The 15,959-nt window shown below is 51.2% G+C and overlaps 1 protein-coding gene across 1 annotated transcript in view; it reads left to right on the forward strand.

The window, feature by feature from the left end:
* The first annotated feature begins 3,889 nt into the window (after nt 1-3,889).
* Rin3 (Ras and Rab interactor 3) overlaps nt 3,890-15,959 on the forward strand; it is a 120,536-nt gene continuing 108,466 nt past the window's right edge. Inside the window, 1 exon segment of the mRNA XM_052738824.1 lies at nt 3,890-4,052. Coding sequence (XP_052594784.1) covers nt 4,012-4,052 — 41 coding nt within the window. The 5' untranslated portion in view covers nt 3,890-4,011.

Here is a 15,959-nt window from a genome sequence, read left to right on the forward strand (position 1 = left end):
CAGTACTCGAGACATCCTGTGAGGTAGGCTGTTTTGTATCAGACATCCTGTGAGGTAGGCCGTTTTGTATCACACCTGTGAGGACAGAGAGGCACAGAGAGGCACAGTAACTCTCCAAGATGACACAGCCGCTACGTGGCAAAGCCTAGCTTTGAACCCTGAAGCCCTTGCTCTTCTTATCCACTATAGAAAGACAAAATATGCTGTTTGCTAAAAACCACAGCAAGGTTTGGGAGGCTGTTGAAAAGCAAAACTGGGCTATGAGGCCTTTGTCTTTACTAATAGGCCTCCAAACTCCAGGAAGCTTAGAGTTGGCCTTGCTTAAGGCCACTTTCCCCTCAAAGCCCTGCTCCCCATTTTCCTACTGGGGACCCAGCAATTTGGAACCTTGTATAGAGGGAGGGAGGAGGAGGAGGCTGAAGAGCCCATGGAGGTGAGCACTGCCCTAGGAGGACCCAGAGATACAGATCAAGTTCGCACACTGAGAGTGATACCTCATCCCTAAATGACCTCAGCTTTCCTCCCCCAACAAGGAGAGAATGGAAGGTACCAAGTGGTGGTGCCACCATGCAGAGCTGGAGTCTCTGTGGCCACTCTAGAAGCCCACCTAGATGGGTTAGGTTTTCAGAAATAGAAAGAACAGAGAGGTCTGCATTGGTTTTTCTGACGAAGCCCCTGGCTTGAAGCACTTGAGACTCTGGGCCTCCGTGGCGATCTCACTAGGGCAGTGCGGGCATGGCTTCCCTCCATCTCGGCTTTCTTTACTAGTAGACGTTTAGAACATGGTAGCCCAGGCTGGCTTTGGCTACTCCAAGCTTGTACTTGTCTTGGTTACAGGAGCTTGGCACGAGAGCAGACTGGGGTACTTCTGGTCCTGCCAGCCAAAGTCCCAGAGAGGCATCTATTGGCCCAGCTGAGTTATACACTTATCTGTGAAACCAAATCGCAGTGACAGGTATTTTGGAGTTCTCTGATTGGCCAGATGTGCATCACATGTTTCCTGTAAAATGGAGGGTGAGAGGAGGAAAGGGGAGACTCTTTAAAGGAAACCTGGGTTCTGTTGCCAGAGGGGTGATCAAAAGAGGATCTTACAGGTGCTAATCATGATGGGCCCTCATACTGCCCTCCTAGGTGTTGAGATGCAAGACTGGGGATGGGGGGTGGAGGGGCGGTGATGAGGACTGGAAAGGGAATCCAGGAAGAGGGTAAAGACAAACTGACCACACAGCATCACCAACAGCGTCCACTCAGCCTTCTGGAATCTTGGCAGACTACCCCACCCAACACCCCACCCCCCCAGTCATTTATCAGCAAGAGTAATTCCATGGTACATACCTGAGGAATTGTGGCTTCTCAGAGCAGGTGAGCGGCCAGCCTTCAGGAGGCTTCTGATAGGACAGAAGGAAGGCCTGGGACTGTTCTGTGGAACTCAGGCTCTTAGGGGTTTGTCTAGAGTCAGAGCAGTGTCCTGGAAGGAAACATATGGGGTCTGGGCGTGCAGGGTTAATCTTATCAGCCTGAAGAGCCTGATCAGCTTGCAGTATAGGATGGCCCACCAACCTAGGTCCAAGGCCACCGAAGAGTGGCCTGCCGGCTTATCTGAGGAACAACAACCAAAGATTCCTTCCTGAAGGGGGTGCTTTCTCCCACACCTCATCTGGTTCACGCTATCACAGATGAGCGATGGAGGCTCTGAGGAAGATGTACCCACTGCTGCCCAGATAGACAGTCCTGGGGTTGGATTTGAACAGGTGGCTGTCTTCTGTGCCCAGCCTCCAAGCAGGAAGCTACAGGAGTGTTGAGGGAGATGGTAAAAAGTGTGACTGTGGCCTGTAGGGCCTTGTGGTGACCTGAGAGGGAGACGGGCAGCAATCTGGATACAAAGAGGGGATATAGTGTGGGCTGGAATGGCTGGGGTGGCCTTCTGAGACCACACTTTTTGTGCCTTTCAAAAAAAAAAAAAAACACTAGTTAGATTGGGATGCAATTCACCCACTTAAAGTGTATAATTTGATGGTTTTCAGGATAGCCACAAAGTTGTGCAAGCGGCACCACAGTCAATTTAAAAACATTTTCACCACCCCCAAAGAAACGCCATGGCCCTTGCCAGTCGCTCTCCACTCCCTTTCCTTCCCCTAGCTTCTAGCAACCACCAGTTTATTTTCTGTGTCTGTGAAATTGCCTGTTCTGAACACTTCATACAAATGGAATGTGGGTTTAGTGACTGGCTTCCGTCACTTAGCGTGTTTTCAAGATTCATCCATGTGGAAACACCATTTTGTTGGGGCCCCACTCATTTTTGTGGCTGAATTATATTCCCTGATTGAATATCACTTATCAGGTGTGCTCATTCATCAATTGATGAATGCTTGGTTGCCTCCACATACTGGCTACTGTGAATGGTTTGTATTTCTTTCTGTGCTGGAGACTGAATGTAGGGCCTCACATACACATGCTAGGCAAGTATTCTACCACTGAGCTCCTGCCCCAGCTCTGGATATGAATAAGGCTGATAAAAACAGTGGTATACAAGGTTTTCCCTGGACACACTGTGATGGATTGCTTTAACTGTCAACTTCACACAACCCTAGAATCGCTGAGAAGAGATTCTCAATAAGGGATGTCTACATTAGTTTGGCCTGTGAGCATGCTGGTGAGGGATTGTCTTAATTATGTTATTGATGTGGGAAGACTCAGCCCACTGTGGGCAGCATATTCTCTGGGCAGGGTGTCCTGAACTATACATGAGTGGAGAACCGAGTGCAAGCAGGTAAGAGCAAGCATGTACACATTCCATTTCTCTCTGCTCTTGACTGTGGCTGTCATGTGACCAGCTGTTTGACATCCCTGCCTTGACTTTCCCACAGTGATGAACTGTAACCTGGAATTGAAAGCTGAAATAATACCTATGGATATGTAATTGAGGGTAGGATCTCTGAATACAGGGTAACTTTTTGAGGGACTACCAAGACCACTTCCCAAAACAACCGCCCCATTTCCATTCCCAGCAGAAGGCTGTTAACTATGCTTTTCTCACTTCCACAGGCTGATTTGGAGGAAATGACAAGAGAGAAGCGGTGGTGAGGGGTGTGTGGACACTTGAGCAGAAGTATGTAAGATGTGGATGGACGTTGAGTTACTCCTATAATGTCCAAGACAGTCCCAAGCACAAAACATTTCATCTGTTCCCGGTTGTCTAAATAGTGCCCAGGCTGAGAATGAATTAGACAAGGTGATATTTTGAGGTCTGCTGTTACCGAGTCTCATGGGCTTAGCAGGCTCAGGAGACGTTTTTGAGTGTCTGGGCACTTAAAGGAGAGGTCACAAGCCTTGCGGTTGTAGAAGCTGGCACGTTTTCTCCCTCTGCCTTCATCTGGGTGTGGTACCTAGCACAGGTGCGTTAGATGTCAGGCTTGCCGGACGCTATCTGCTCTGTTAAACAGTGAGCTTATCAGCAGAGGTGGCATCAAAGGGAGACAGCATGGCCACCTGTCAGGGATGTGGAGGAGGTGCCCTGCCTTGGGAGCTGAGGATGGGCTGGGATGGAGAAGCTCCCGGTCGGGCCCTGGGCCTCGTCACCTGCCGGCCCCGAGCGCCTCGCTGCCCGGTGCCAACTTGGAAACTTTCCTGTAAGTTTCCCTCGCAGGCTTCCCGCGGGCCACGGCCACAGCCAGCGCAGCCCTCGGACCCCAGCACCGCCCGCCGCCAGGCCCGGCCCCAGGGGCGCGGCCCGGCTTCCGCGATCCCCAGGGGGCTCCCGGCTGCAAGCAGTCGCCGCCGCCGAATGGCTTCTGACAAAAAGCCCTTGACCACCAGGGCCGGCCTCTTCCTGCGAGCCCCGCGCGCAGCGATCCAGGAAGTGGAAGCCAGCGGCCCCGCGCTTCCCCACTGGGCGCGCGGCTGGCGGCGGCGCCTGGCCCGGCCCTCGGCAAGGGACAGCGCTGGCGCCACGCGGAGGTCGCCGCGCCCCTGAGTCCCGCGGAGCCGCGTCCCCCATCTGCGGGCCCCACGATGAGACGTACTGAGGCGCCCGCGAGTGCCCACCCGGCCGGGTAAGTCGCACCCCGCGCCCGCCTCTCCCCAGGTGGCCCGGGTCCTGCACCTTTGCTCTGCTGGCAGGCTTTCTTGGGTGCTCAGGAGGGACCCTGGGCTGAAGACATCTTGGGTGTCGTGCTGAGATGGGACCCCCACCCCACCCCACCCCCAGCAGGGACCAAGGCCAGACCTAGGTTCTACAGGGAAAGGGGGCGGCCCTGGTGACTGCAACACTTGGCCAAACTTTCAAACTCAGACTTTGTTAACTGGAAAAACAGCGCACATTCCCCGCGGCTGGGCGGGTTTGGTTAGAGTATATCTGTATTTGTACTTGTTCGAGCCCAGTGTAGACACGGCTCCTGCCCGGGCTGAACTTTGGATGCAAGCACTCGTTGTCCCGACCCAGCCAGCCCCGTGCACCCCAATGCACCGATGCTCTGCCTGAGCTCACATACACCCCAGACCCCCGCTTGCGCCCTCAGATCCCTTGCTCCCTCAGATCCTGGGGCCAGGAGGAGAGTAGGGTAGTAGGATCAAAAGCACCGACAACTTCAGGCAGCCCCACCAGGCAGCTGATCCTCTGCCGGGACTGAGGCGCCACCAGGATCCCCTGTGCTAGCCTGCTTGATCTATTGGGGACAGTGATCTTTGGACTGCCCTCTGCATCTGCAAAGCCTGGTGTAAGGACAGTCTAGGGTGCTCGGGTACTTATGGTTGGTGGGATCCCAGGACACAGATTCATTGTGAAGTGGGTGAAACTAAGTGGTTTGGGGACTGCCATTCGGAAGAGATTCCTACTTTCGTGCTCTTCCCTCCCCCCTCTCCCCCCAGGAGAACTGGGACACTGCCCAGAGCCGCGCACCGCTGGGAATGTAACTGTCATCCAGCCCAGTCATGAGAGTAGCTCTGGAAGGGTCAGGTTTGAAGCGGCACCCAGTAGGAAGCGATTTCTGGGAAAGCATTCCAGGACTTTCTGAGGTGCCATGGCTGATGGACGCATCTGGGGTGCCATACTTTGTATTTCCATTTAAAAGTCCCGGGCCTAGTCCCGAGTGGACTCCCGAGGCTGGCTGCCTGTTTTAAGTCTGTGACCTCATCTCCCATGGCCTTGAATCTCCTCTCTGTACAACAGGAATGCTGTTCTGATCTTGTGCAGTCGGGGGTGAGAGGCAGTAGGATGTAACTGGCCCTCATTCCGGTAAGAGGGACTGGCCTGTCGAGACCCTTAAGTCATGTAGATGTGGCTACCTCCTCCCTCCTACCCCCAATCCCAGCTACAGTCACAGCCCGGAAATTCTGTGTTGATGCTTCCCTTGGAAGTGATCTCTGCAGAGACAAATGTCATCCGCTGAGGAACTGGGAATTCCGATGGGGAAGGGGTCTCCTGGGAGCAAACTGGGTAGAAAAGGAGGATGAGGAAGGAACCAGGCTCTGACCTCATCTACTTCCATTTTCCTCAAGGATGACCTGGCCTGACCTATTTCCTCCTGCCTTTCCTTATTCATGCCTGCACCAGTGATTTAATCCGTGCCTCAGTTTACCTACAAGGATAAGCAGTAGTCTCTACTCCTCACAGGTTGTTTTTGAAAGTTAAATTTGTCAAAAGCATTACGTAGATTGGCTGGGAGGCGACATCCTCAATAGTTATTATGTTCATTATTATTGTCATCTGTTGGGTGGGACCCTTCCTTTTGCCAACTGGGTGATTGGGACAAAGTGATCTGACTTCTCCGCCTCTGAAAATCCAGAATTCTGTAATCCCTCCCCCACTCTGGGATTGGATTGGATGAATTGTGGTGTGTGGGAGTGAGGAGTATGTGTTGGTATGTGTGAACCTGTGTGCTCATGTGTGTATAGGGGCCAACACTGATGTCATGTGTCTTTTTTTAGTTACTCTTGGCCTCAGTTTTTTTGAGATAGTCTCTCACTGGACCTCACTGATTCAGCTTGACTGCCTGGCCAGGGAGCTACAGATGTCCCCCCGATTTTACATGAGTTCTGGAGAGGCAGACTCAGGTGCTCATGCCTACACAGCAAGCAGTTTACTGATTGAGTCATCTCCCCAGCACTCAGGAGAGTTGTATTTAAGCATCTGTCTATAGGCAGTATAGGGGTCAGGCCACTACTCTGACCTGCCTAGGACAGTGCCCGGTACATGTTCAGCACTCTGTGAGTAGAAATTTGCTGCTGAAAATGCTTGATACTTTAAAGGCCCTTTACGTGGGAAAGATTCCTAGGTGGCATGTGTAAAACCTTGTACCTGGGGCAGAGACCTCAGGGCAACATTTTCAAAATGACCTTTCATACCCCGCCACTGGCAAAGGGCTTGCTACCATGAGTGGCCACCCTGTGTGTACAGAAACCGAAGTGACGTCTGCTTCTAATGACTCTGGTCCCTGCTCAGGGGCTGGTCCCTTTCAAGTACTAGGGGGTACTTTCCAACACACCCTGCACCTGAGCTACATATCTAAAAAACTCAGAGGCCTCTCACCCTAAGGCACCCCTAGGCCCTGCTGCTACCAGGACTGGTCCTGAAAGCTTGAGTCTGTCTTTGCACCCTCCTGGTCCAGAGCCCTTGCCTTTCTAGGGTGGGAGGGAGTCAGATAGTGGAGGGATGCTACCTGCAAGCAGCCACTTGAGTTCTGACCCCTGTCCTGAGGGTCTTCGCAAGCAAATTCTGCTTATTCTTGAAACAGTTGGCTGGGAGAAGAGAAATTGCAGATAGGTTGCTAGCTACTGGGGCAGCCATTTTTTTTCCCACCCACTGTTGCAGGAGGGACTCTACCATAAATTTAAGACTGTTAACAACTCCTAAAGCCAGCTCTGCCCACTGACTGGTGTCCTCTGAGGACATAAGTTGGGCAGGGAGGCATGAGAAACCCTCAGAGCATTCTAGACAGGTGGTCAGAGGGAAGAGAGGACACTGAGCAGAGGTTAAGAAAATCTAGAACATTCTAGGGGTAGGGCAATGTGGTTAGCGGGAGCCAGGGCTATAGAAAGTGGGTCTTGCAGGGGTTGAGCGGTCTTTGGTGAGTGCTCAGGGCCCAGCTGAGGTTTGCACAGAGGGTGATGGACTATAGGTGGACTCACAGCAGCTGGGGTGGGGGTGCTTAGGTAGCCTTATAGCCAGGCATAGACAGGATGGACAGTTGAGGCAGGAGAAGTTAGAGTGGCAGCCTTTGTTGATGGACTGAAGTTAGATGAATGGAGTAGGAAATAAGGGGCAATTCCAGAGAGGCTGAGATGGCCGAAGGCTACTGCTTGGGGTCAGACACCCAATTGTGTGGAGTCCTAGGAGAATGGTGTCCCACAGAGCCCATGAGAGCTGAAAGTTTTCTAGGCCCAGGGGAGACCTGGCAGGCACCCGACACTGCCCTGCTTTAGGAAACACACCCAGTGCATTTTCCTAAGTTTGCTATGTCGAGGGCTTACGGGTTACTTAAAATTGTATTTGTAAAAGAATTCCTCTCTTAGAACAAATGTGGTGAGCCCTGGCCCAATCTGTCCTCAATGTAACAACGAGGAAACGGAGATCCTGAAAGAAGAAGGTGAACTTGGGTCTCTGAGCCTTTGGCCTGACATGATACAGGGGTTCTGTTAAGGCCCTGCATATGAATCCTTACTCTCTCTGGGCTCTGAGACTCAGAGATCATCAGGATGAGGCCCCCAGAATGGGGCCTCAGCTCCTACAGCTCCGCCGCCTTCTCTGGCTTCTTGACTTTCAGGGTCTGATGTTCTTGGGTAGTCTTGACTGGCATCCACCTCCTGACAGAGAACCTGACCCGGGGCAGTGCAGGGTTTTCTTATCAGGGATGCGGGGGAGGGGTGCATTGGCATGGCATGGAGGAGTCTCCGCACACCCATCCCTGTTGCCCTCCGTTCTCTCTTGATACCTGCCTGTCCTGGGTCCCAGTCTGTGTAGAAAACTTAAGATGTTACCAGGCACTAGCCTTCTAACACAGATGGGGTCTGGACATCACGAGTGGAGAAACCTACAGTGTCTCTGCTGGAAGCGGAAGGCAGACATGGTATCAGAGACAGCCCTGTCCATCCTCTCCACCTCCCACGACTAGTCCGCAGAGGGAGTGAGAGCTGGCCTTCAGGGTCCCAGGGTGGCTGCAGTTTCTTCCTCAGGGCCTTCCCCCGGCTTCCACCTGTCATGGCCAGTGAATCATTCCTTGGTTCATGTCACTAGACAGTGACGAATGAGCTAAACTGGCAGGCAGCCACGAAGAAGGGAGGGAGAGCAGATTTGGAGAAGCAAGGAGCCTGGAAAGGCTTGGAATTGGAATCCTTTGCAGGCCTGGGAGGGAGGGTGTAGTCCTGCCCTCCCCAGAAGTGGATGACCCTGTACCTTCTCCAGTGACTTTGGAAAAAGAAGACATTGGCCAGGGTTGCGGGATGGGGGGGGGGGGGTAGATGGAAAAGATACAGGTGTGTGGAGGTGGCCTCCCAGCTACTGTAGGAGTTTGAGAGAATTGTGTGCCCAGAAAGAGCCCAAGCACAGGGGAGGGGATCTAGAAGAACCCCTGAAGTCTTCTGTGCCCCTCTATCAGTCCCTCCTTAGTGAAAGGATAGGTGACTATGAGCCATCTTGTTCCCAGTTAGTGGATGACTTAGAGTTTCTATTGCTGTGATAAAACACCATGACCAAAAACAACTTGGGGAAAAAAAGTTTATCTCATCTGACGCATCTGCCTCACAGTTCATCATCAAAGAAAGTCAGGTCAGGAACTGGAAGTTGTGGAAGAATGCTCTTAGTGGCTTGCTCCTCGTGGCTTGCTCAGTCTGCCTTTTCATAGTACCCAGGACAGTCAACACTGCCCAGAGAGCTGGACCCTCCCTCACACATCAACCATCAATTAAGAAAATGCAGCACAGGCCGATGTGGTGGGGGCGTTTTCTCAACTGAGTTTCCCTCTTTGAAAATGACTCTAATTTATATCAAGCTGACATTAAATTAGCCAGCACAATGCGTTAGTGCAGAGCTGACAACTAACTCTAGACCTTTCTGTCTAGGCATCTGCTGATATTATTCTAGGAATCTGCCTTTTATTCTCAGAATCAGGACCATGGAAGTCTTCCCCAACAATGGATCTAAGGATCAAATCCACAACTTTAGTGGCTTTCCCGGCCTGTGCCCCACCTCTCCTCTGTCATCAGAAGCCCTTATGGTGGCACAGTGTTGCTGATAAGAAAGAGGGCGGCTGTTTCAGCTGCTTGGAAGAGTCTCAGGCTAGGCAAGGAGAGCAGCATGCCCCTCCAGCCCCTTGTCACCTTCAGGTGCAGGCTTACCTGTTTAAAAAGCCCCTCAAGGGAGTTCAGACCCCAAGGTCTTTACACCCTCTCTAGTGTAAAAGACAGAAAGGGCTAGATTCCCAGGACATTGAAAGGGGACCCCCTCTACCATGGTCCTTAACTACCAGGATGTTATGAGCCCCTCTCAGGGATGGGCAGAGTGGACCATCTCCTGAGCCTGGAGAATGGGGTGGGCTGGAGGTGCAAGTTCTGGAGTCCCTGGCTGCCTCGCAAGGTTTCAATTGCAGATCTCTGAACTCAGAGAAACTCAGAATTTTAAGGCGCTCTTGTTGGGGGAGGGCTGCAGGGTTGGAGGAGAACATGTCTTTCTTTGATCTGGAGGCTGCATATAGGTCATCTGTAGAGCTAACGGATATCCTGGGGTCCTGTCCCCTCTCAAGTTTGGGGATTGGTTTCCTGGGAAGCAATTCTCTGCAGCTCTGGTCCCCAAATAGACTCTTATCTCTGAGCTGCTGTTCCAGGGACATCCAGTAATTCCCTCCAGTGCTGACCCGTGGGCAGCAGGAATGGAAATCCTACAAGAAGACTATGGTACATCAATAGGGCAGGCAGTGAGTGCTTCTCCTGCCAATGGCTAGAAAGGTAGTCTTCAGAATAGTCTAGAACATGCTATTCCCTTTCGTAAGAAACAAAGGCAGATTCAGAAAGGAACCTTCTGGACCACCTCTCTGTCCAAGCAGCTGGGAGGAAATGCTTTCTAATACTGTGGGGTTTATTTGACAAAACTGTTCTTTAAAAGAGCTGTGTTTTGAGAGCTCCTGTGGATAAGACCAATGGTTTTGGAGCTAGTAGGGCTTTGACTGAGGGTGGGTAGGAGGGCTTCTCCGGGAAGAGGTGCCCTCAAGCAGGTTTGAGTGGCCTCCCAGTGCGTAGAGTAAGAACAGCAGGGAAGTCCCAACAACCTTCAGTTGTCTACACAGTGTGTAAGTCGCCTGTGACGTCAGCCTTTGCCAGGGTGGAAAGACGGAGATCAGCGGAGACCCTGCCTGGGAAGGGTTCTCAGGCTCTCCTCGCCACACTCTAAGGCCTTCTTCACACCAGTCAGCCAGTCCCTGTGTAGGAGGCCAGGAAGTGACTCTGTGTCCTCCATTGCCAATCAGTGTAGAGTGCCCTTGAAGGAGACAGAACTGCACAGGCCAGAAGAATCTTTCTTCAGATATTAGCAAGGCAGAGGGGGCTGTCTCATCTCTGTACCTCTCAGGCTGTCAGCCTCAGCTTTTCATTGAAGAATATGGAAGTACCTTGATTTCCACTTCAGATGCAGTTCCTCTCCCCTAGATCAAGTCCTCTGAGGGCTGCTCCAAAGCAGGTACAGGCCGATAGTCGATGGCCTCAAGCTTTGAAAAGGGTCACAGAGCCCCTCATGCACTCTCGCCAATTCCTATCATGTCCCCACTCTGTCGGGAGATTTAAAAGAATGCACTAGCCCGAGACAGAATCTTAGTTCCTTTCAGACAAAGTGGCCCACCTCTGCAGGGTTGTGGTCAGGGCTTGTCTGTATCTGAGGTAGCTACAGGGAGCTCAGGCCACATCCTATAAAGCGTTGGCCCCAGGCTCTGGGTCAAGGCTGCATCTTTCTATTCAGGGCCAGGTAGACTAAGGGACCTCTAGTTCTGGCCTGGGAAGGGAAGAATCTATGACAGAGAGGTAGGGGTGGGACCTTAGACAGGCTGTCCTATTGGACACTGGCCCCTGGGATGCTTGCCTCTTTGTGTTGTCGGCCCTGGGATCTTTAAACAAGCCAAGAACTTGTTATTCCCTAGTAAAAGATGAAACTTCAGATGTGTTTGCCACCCTACTGGTGACTGGAACCCAGTGGGGATGCTGGAGCCTATGGGAGGAGACTGTTTTCTCAAAGGCCAAGCTGGCCCAGAAGGTGAGGGACCTCAGGCATTGGGAAGCCCTCCTCTATAGGTTCCCTGGGGCTCAGAGGCTGGTGAGGAATAAGCCAGGCTACGCTCATTCCGATGGTCTCTGGCTAATGGGTCAGCTGTCGAGACAAGATTCACTCAGCTCTTTCCAGACTCACATCTGGTTTCCTCCCTCTCTGCCGGTGTCAGAGGCTGGCCATGTGGATGTGTCTAGAACATTAAGATTAAAGGACAGTTTCTAAGGATGGCATCTGATGACACTGTCAGTTATACTGTATCTTCCTGCTTTATGTGTTAGGTAGAGCTTCTAAAACCTATTCCTTCTAAAGCATATTCAGGCACTTTTCAGTTGGTAAGTATCTTCCTGTTCATTCATCGACACATTCTCCTACAGCCAGCCAGCTACCTGCCACCTGTCCACTCATCCATCTGCTGACCCATGCAGCCATTCAGACAGCTATCCATCCATCTATCACCTGTTGATCCATCCATCATCCACCCATGGTCCTCCCACCACCAGCCAGCTCCCTGCCACCTGTCCACCCTCCACTTGCTCATTCATACAGCCATCTAACCAGAAGTTCAGTCCATCTATGTACCACCTCTACAGTCATTCATCTGTCCATCCATTCATTTTTCCACTCATCCCTTCATTCATCAGTTCATCTCTCTATCCATTCATCCATCTATATTCATCTGTCCCCCCATCTATCTGCCCATCCATCTAGTCATCTATTCCTCCATCCATTCATTCATCAGTTTATCTCTATCCATCTAGCCATTCACTGAGCACGTAGACATCTAGACATTTCCAGTTTATCTACTAAGGCATATGTGCTGCTGAAGTACAAGGCACTGTAGATAACAGCGCTGAGGTGGTACTACCATTGGCTGTGGTGAGCAGGGAGGGTTCTGGCAGGAATAGCACTCGAGTTATGTCTTGAAGGGTGAGTATGTATTAACAACTGAGATCAGGAATATAGGGAAAGGAATTCAATTAGGAGTTAGCTTGAGTGGGAAGTAGAAAAGTTGGTACCAACAGGCCATGTGTGTGGAGCCCTGAAGAGTCTGGTGCGGGGCAGGGGAAGGTGCTGTGTGTGAAGGCATGGAGGGGTTCTACTTGGCTCTCTGTAGAAGAGTTTGGCTTCTATTTCCCATAGTGATGAAGACCACGGGCCTGTTCCTCCACTTAGTGGCAGCTCAGAAGTACTGGGCAAGACGCTGCAGCTGAACCTGCCACAGCACCTTCTTCCTCTCGCACTGGTGATAGGGTGGCAACCCCAGCTCCCACAGTGTTGTCATGGTGACCAGAGACAGTGTGCTCAGCTCTTTGGGCTGTGAGACCATTGGGAACCCTGTGTGCATGTGCACATGTGTGTATGCTTGTGTGCACACATACAGACTATTACACATGTGGATTCTATTGCTTCTCAAAAGCAGTTTTTATTATCTACTTTAAAAATTCATAGACAAAAATGATGAAATTGAAAGCCTCAAACATTTGTCTCTTAGTCTGTACCCAGACCAAATGTGTGTTTGTATAATTTTAATCTGTATGTACATGATGACTTGTGGTCCTCTTTTTGCACCAAAGTTTACTTCCTTCCATGTTTCTACATGTGCTGGGGACATGTGTTGCCTGCCAACCATCATGGCACCATGTGATGTAGAATTACATTGTGTGTGTGTGTGCCATGGTGCACAGTGGAGATCAGAGAATTACTTCTTGAGTCAGTTCATCCTTTCCTTCATGTGGGTCCTGAGACTGGAACTCAGGTCGTCAAGCTTGGTGACAGTGCCCTTACCCACTGAGTCATCTCTCTGGCCATGTCTCCTCTGTGTTAAATGAAACTTTTTATTTCATCATCATGGAACGGACAAAGCCAACTTAGTCATTGCCTCTGTGGGCTGCTCAACATCATCCCAAGTCTCCTCTGTGTTAAATGAAACCTCTGAAGACATGTGCAGGTCTGAGGTTTAGGGATGACTTCCTCAAGAGTAGTTCTCCATCTCTACCCGAGAATCTCTGAGTTTGAGGTGACAGTGAAGCAAATCTTCACATCTGACCCCTGCATTTTAAGTGTGCATAACTTTTAAGCCGAGAATTTCTCCCATTTTCTCGCAAGTAGATATAGTCATTTGATTAAGTTCAGGACAGTGAGGTGTAAGGAGGGAGTCAAATTTGCTCAAAGATGCCTTTACACTGAAAGGATCTGTGTTTCCTATTGGCTGAAATGCAGATATCATCTCTGGAACTGAGGCAGCCATCTTGGATTCTGGGGTAAACTTAAATGCAGAAGCTATATGGGGTGGGATAACAATATGGTTAGGGTCTCAAAACACAAAGCATCATTCTTGCTCTGGACTATTTACCCAGAGTTACATGCATCTCCTCACATGGGGGAGGAACACATATTTATCTTGTCTAAATCACTGCAGTTTTACTTTTTCTGCTATACAAATTCTATGCCAAGTAACAGTTTTATATCTTTTGTCCATACCCAGAAATACTAAACTGAATTTTAGGACTATGTGCAAGTCCTTGTTCTCAGTGGGGGCAGAAAGGAGAAAAAGGAAGAGAGGGAGAGGCCTCCTTCTCTAGGGCTAGGTTGCAGGCATGTGAGTTTTAGACTTCACTGGAAGCTTCAGGCTATTTATTCTGGTTCTCATCTGACGGCAGAGCCGTGTGCTCTGGAATGTGTCATACCTCCTCAAGATGGCTGCATACCATTGTGCAGGTCGTTCACTGCTCAGATGTGCCTGCCTGGCTGAGGGAGCGCCAGTGGGGGAGGGGGGAGGAAATTGCATTTTGCTCTGAGCTGAGTGTCATGACAGCTGTGTGGGAGGTGGGGTGGGCTCGGCCTGCTTCTAGGGAGAGCAAAGAGCACCTTCCTCCAGCTTGCACAGAGGCACCCTGTGGGCCATTGGGGACCCCAACCAAAGAAGACACTAATTAGCATATGTGGGGCATAGAATACTCAGCCCAGAGGAAATGTGCTGAGGGACAGTGGCCAGGGCTGGAGAGGAGCTTGCATCCCAGGGCTTGGAGGGCACGCACGCACACAGGCACTCATGCACGCACGCATCCCCCTGAGTGAGGGATGCCAGCTCCCAGGGCCCCACCCAGGCCTGCAGTCACTCACTTCTCTGTGCCCTTCAGTTGCCCTTGGAATGGACCCAGTCAGTATGCCCTATGTAAGCAGGCTGCAACTCCTTTGCTTGATGAATTTGAAGTGCTCTGAGCGGCTTGGGGCCCACTAGGCATTTCCTGTCTTCACTTGGAATCTCACTGGGTTGGTATGCTGGTTTGTGTATCCAGGTCCTCACAGCCCAGTGGGTGTGATCACAAATGCAGGCACCACAGATGTCTATGCCCAAACTTCCATAGTGGAACCCACATGGCTGCGTCCGTTTAGGCTGCTAGGTAAAGAGAGTGGGTGACCCTGGCCGTGGAGGCTACTACAGGAGTCTAGGCTGAATGAGGCTCAGGATCCGGACCAGATCTTGGTAGAGGAGACAGGGTGCAGTTGGGTTGCTGCAAGTTTCCCTAGAAGGGAGAGTGCGTGGGACCTGACCGGAACTGTGTGTGCACATGTCTTCAGGTGGGGAGGGTGCTATCCCCTCCCCAGGCAACTCCCCAGGAAGAGGGCAGCCATGGCTCAGCATGCTCTCAGTGAGGCCAGTACACTGTGGTCAGAGAAGAAGGGTCTAGAGCAAACAGGCAGGATGCACTTTCCCACCTCTGCCTCAGTTTCCTCATTGTACAAGTAAAGTCATAATTGTTCCTAAATCACAGAGTTGTTAGATTTTGTGAGTTAATATGTGGGAGCAGTTTGAACAGGGTTGAGCATAAAGTAGGAGTTCTGTGAGGTGTTTTTCTGAAGGTCTCTGCTCCTCACGCTTACGTGCCTGTCACTCAGCCTTCTGGCAGCAACCCAGTTCATAGTGTTTCTATGCCTTGTACAAACTGGTCTCTAGTTCCTGTCCATGTCCACTTTGACTTGCTTTGAGTCCTTGGGATGGATGCTTGCCCTCTCTAGTCTTTGCTTCCTCTGTGAATGCAGCATGGAGATGCAGAGGACCCATGTGCTGCTCACCAGAATGAAGTAAGTGGTGGGTGGCCTCACAGCCCTCACACAGTGACACTTCGCAAAGGTTTATGACCTCCCCATTCATGGTGGAGTGAGGAGGAGGCCTGCTTCTTGGGAGACACCCCCTCCAAATTTGGAGGCTGGGAGAGTCTCTTACAGCTGCCACTGACTAGTGCCCCCTTTCCTCCACAGGGAGCTGAGTGAGCAGGCTGCTTTCAGGCTCTGTGTGGAGAGCCACCTCCCCCCACACACACATGGATCTTGGTTTCCCCAGGGTCCTGTGTAGAAGCCAGGCTCACAATGACTACCATTGGTATCATGGCATGGGGACATTTCCAGTGGATCCTCATACTCCATTGCTTCTGTTTGAAAATCTGCCTGCTGGCTAAAATTCATGTGAAATTCTCTAAGAGTGCCTGCCGAGCGCTAGCAGTCCTGACAGGACAGCAGGTGACAAGGTGGACACGCATCCTTCCATGGTCTCTCCACTTCATGCTACAGATAGAGGTCCTTGTCAAAGCATCCTTCACATCAGATGTGCTCTGCATCATTGTGCTTCTTGTTGGTGGTGGTCGTTTTATTGTTCTAAGTGGCCCCAATAGCACTGAAATGTCTTGTTCCTAAGCACAGGAGGCCATGATGT

This window comes from Peromyscus californicus, unplaced genomic scaffold (assembly GCF_007827085.1).
Source record: "Peromyscus californicus insignis strain IS unplaced genomic scaffold, ASM782708v3 Scaffold_15__1_contigs__length_86483966, whole genome shotgun sequence".
Taxonomy (NCBI): Eukaryota; Metazoa; Chordata; class Mammalia; order Rodentia; family Cricetidae; genus Peromyscus; species Peromyscus californicus.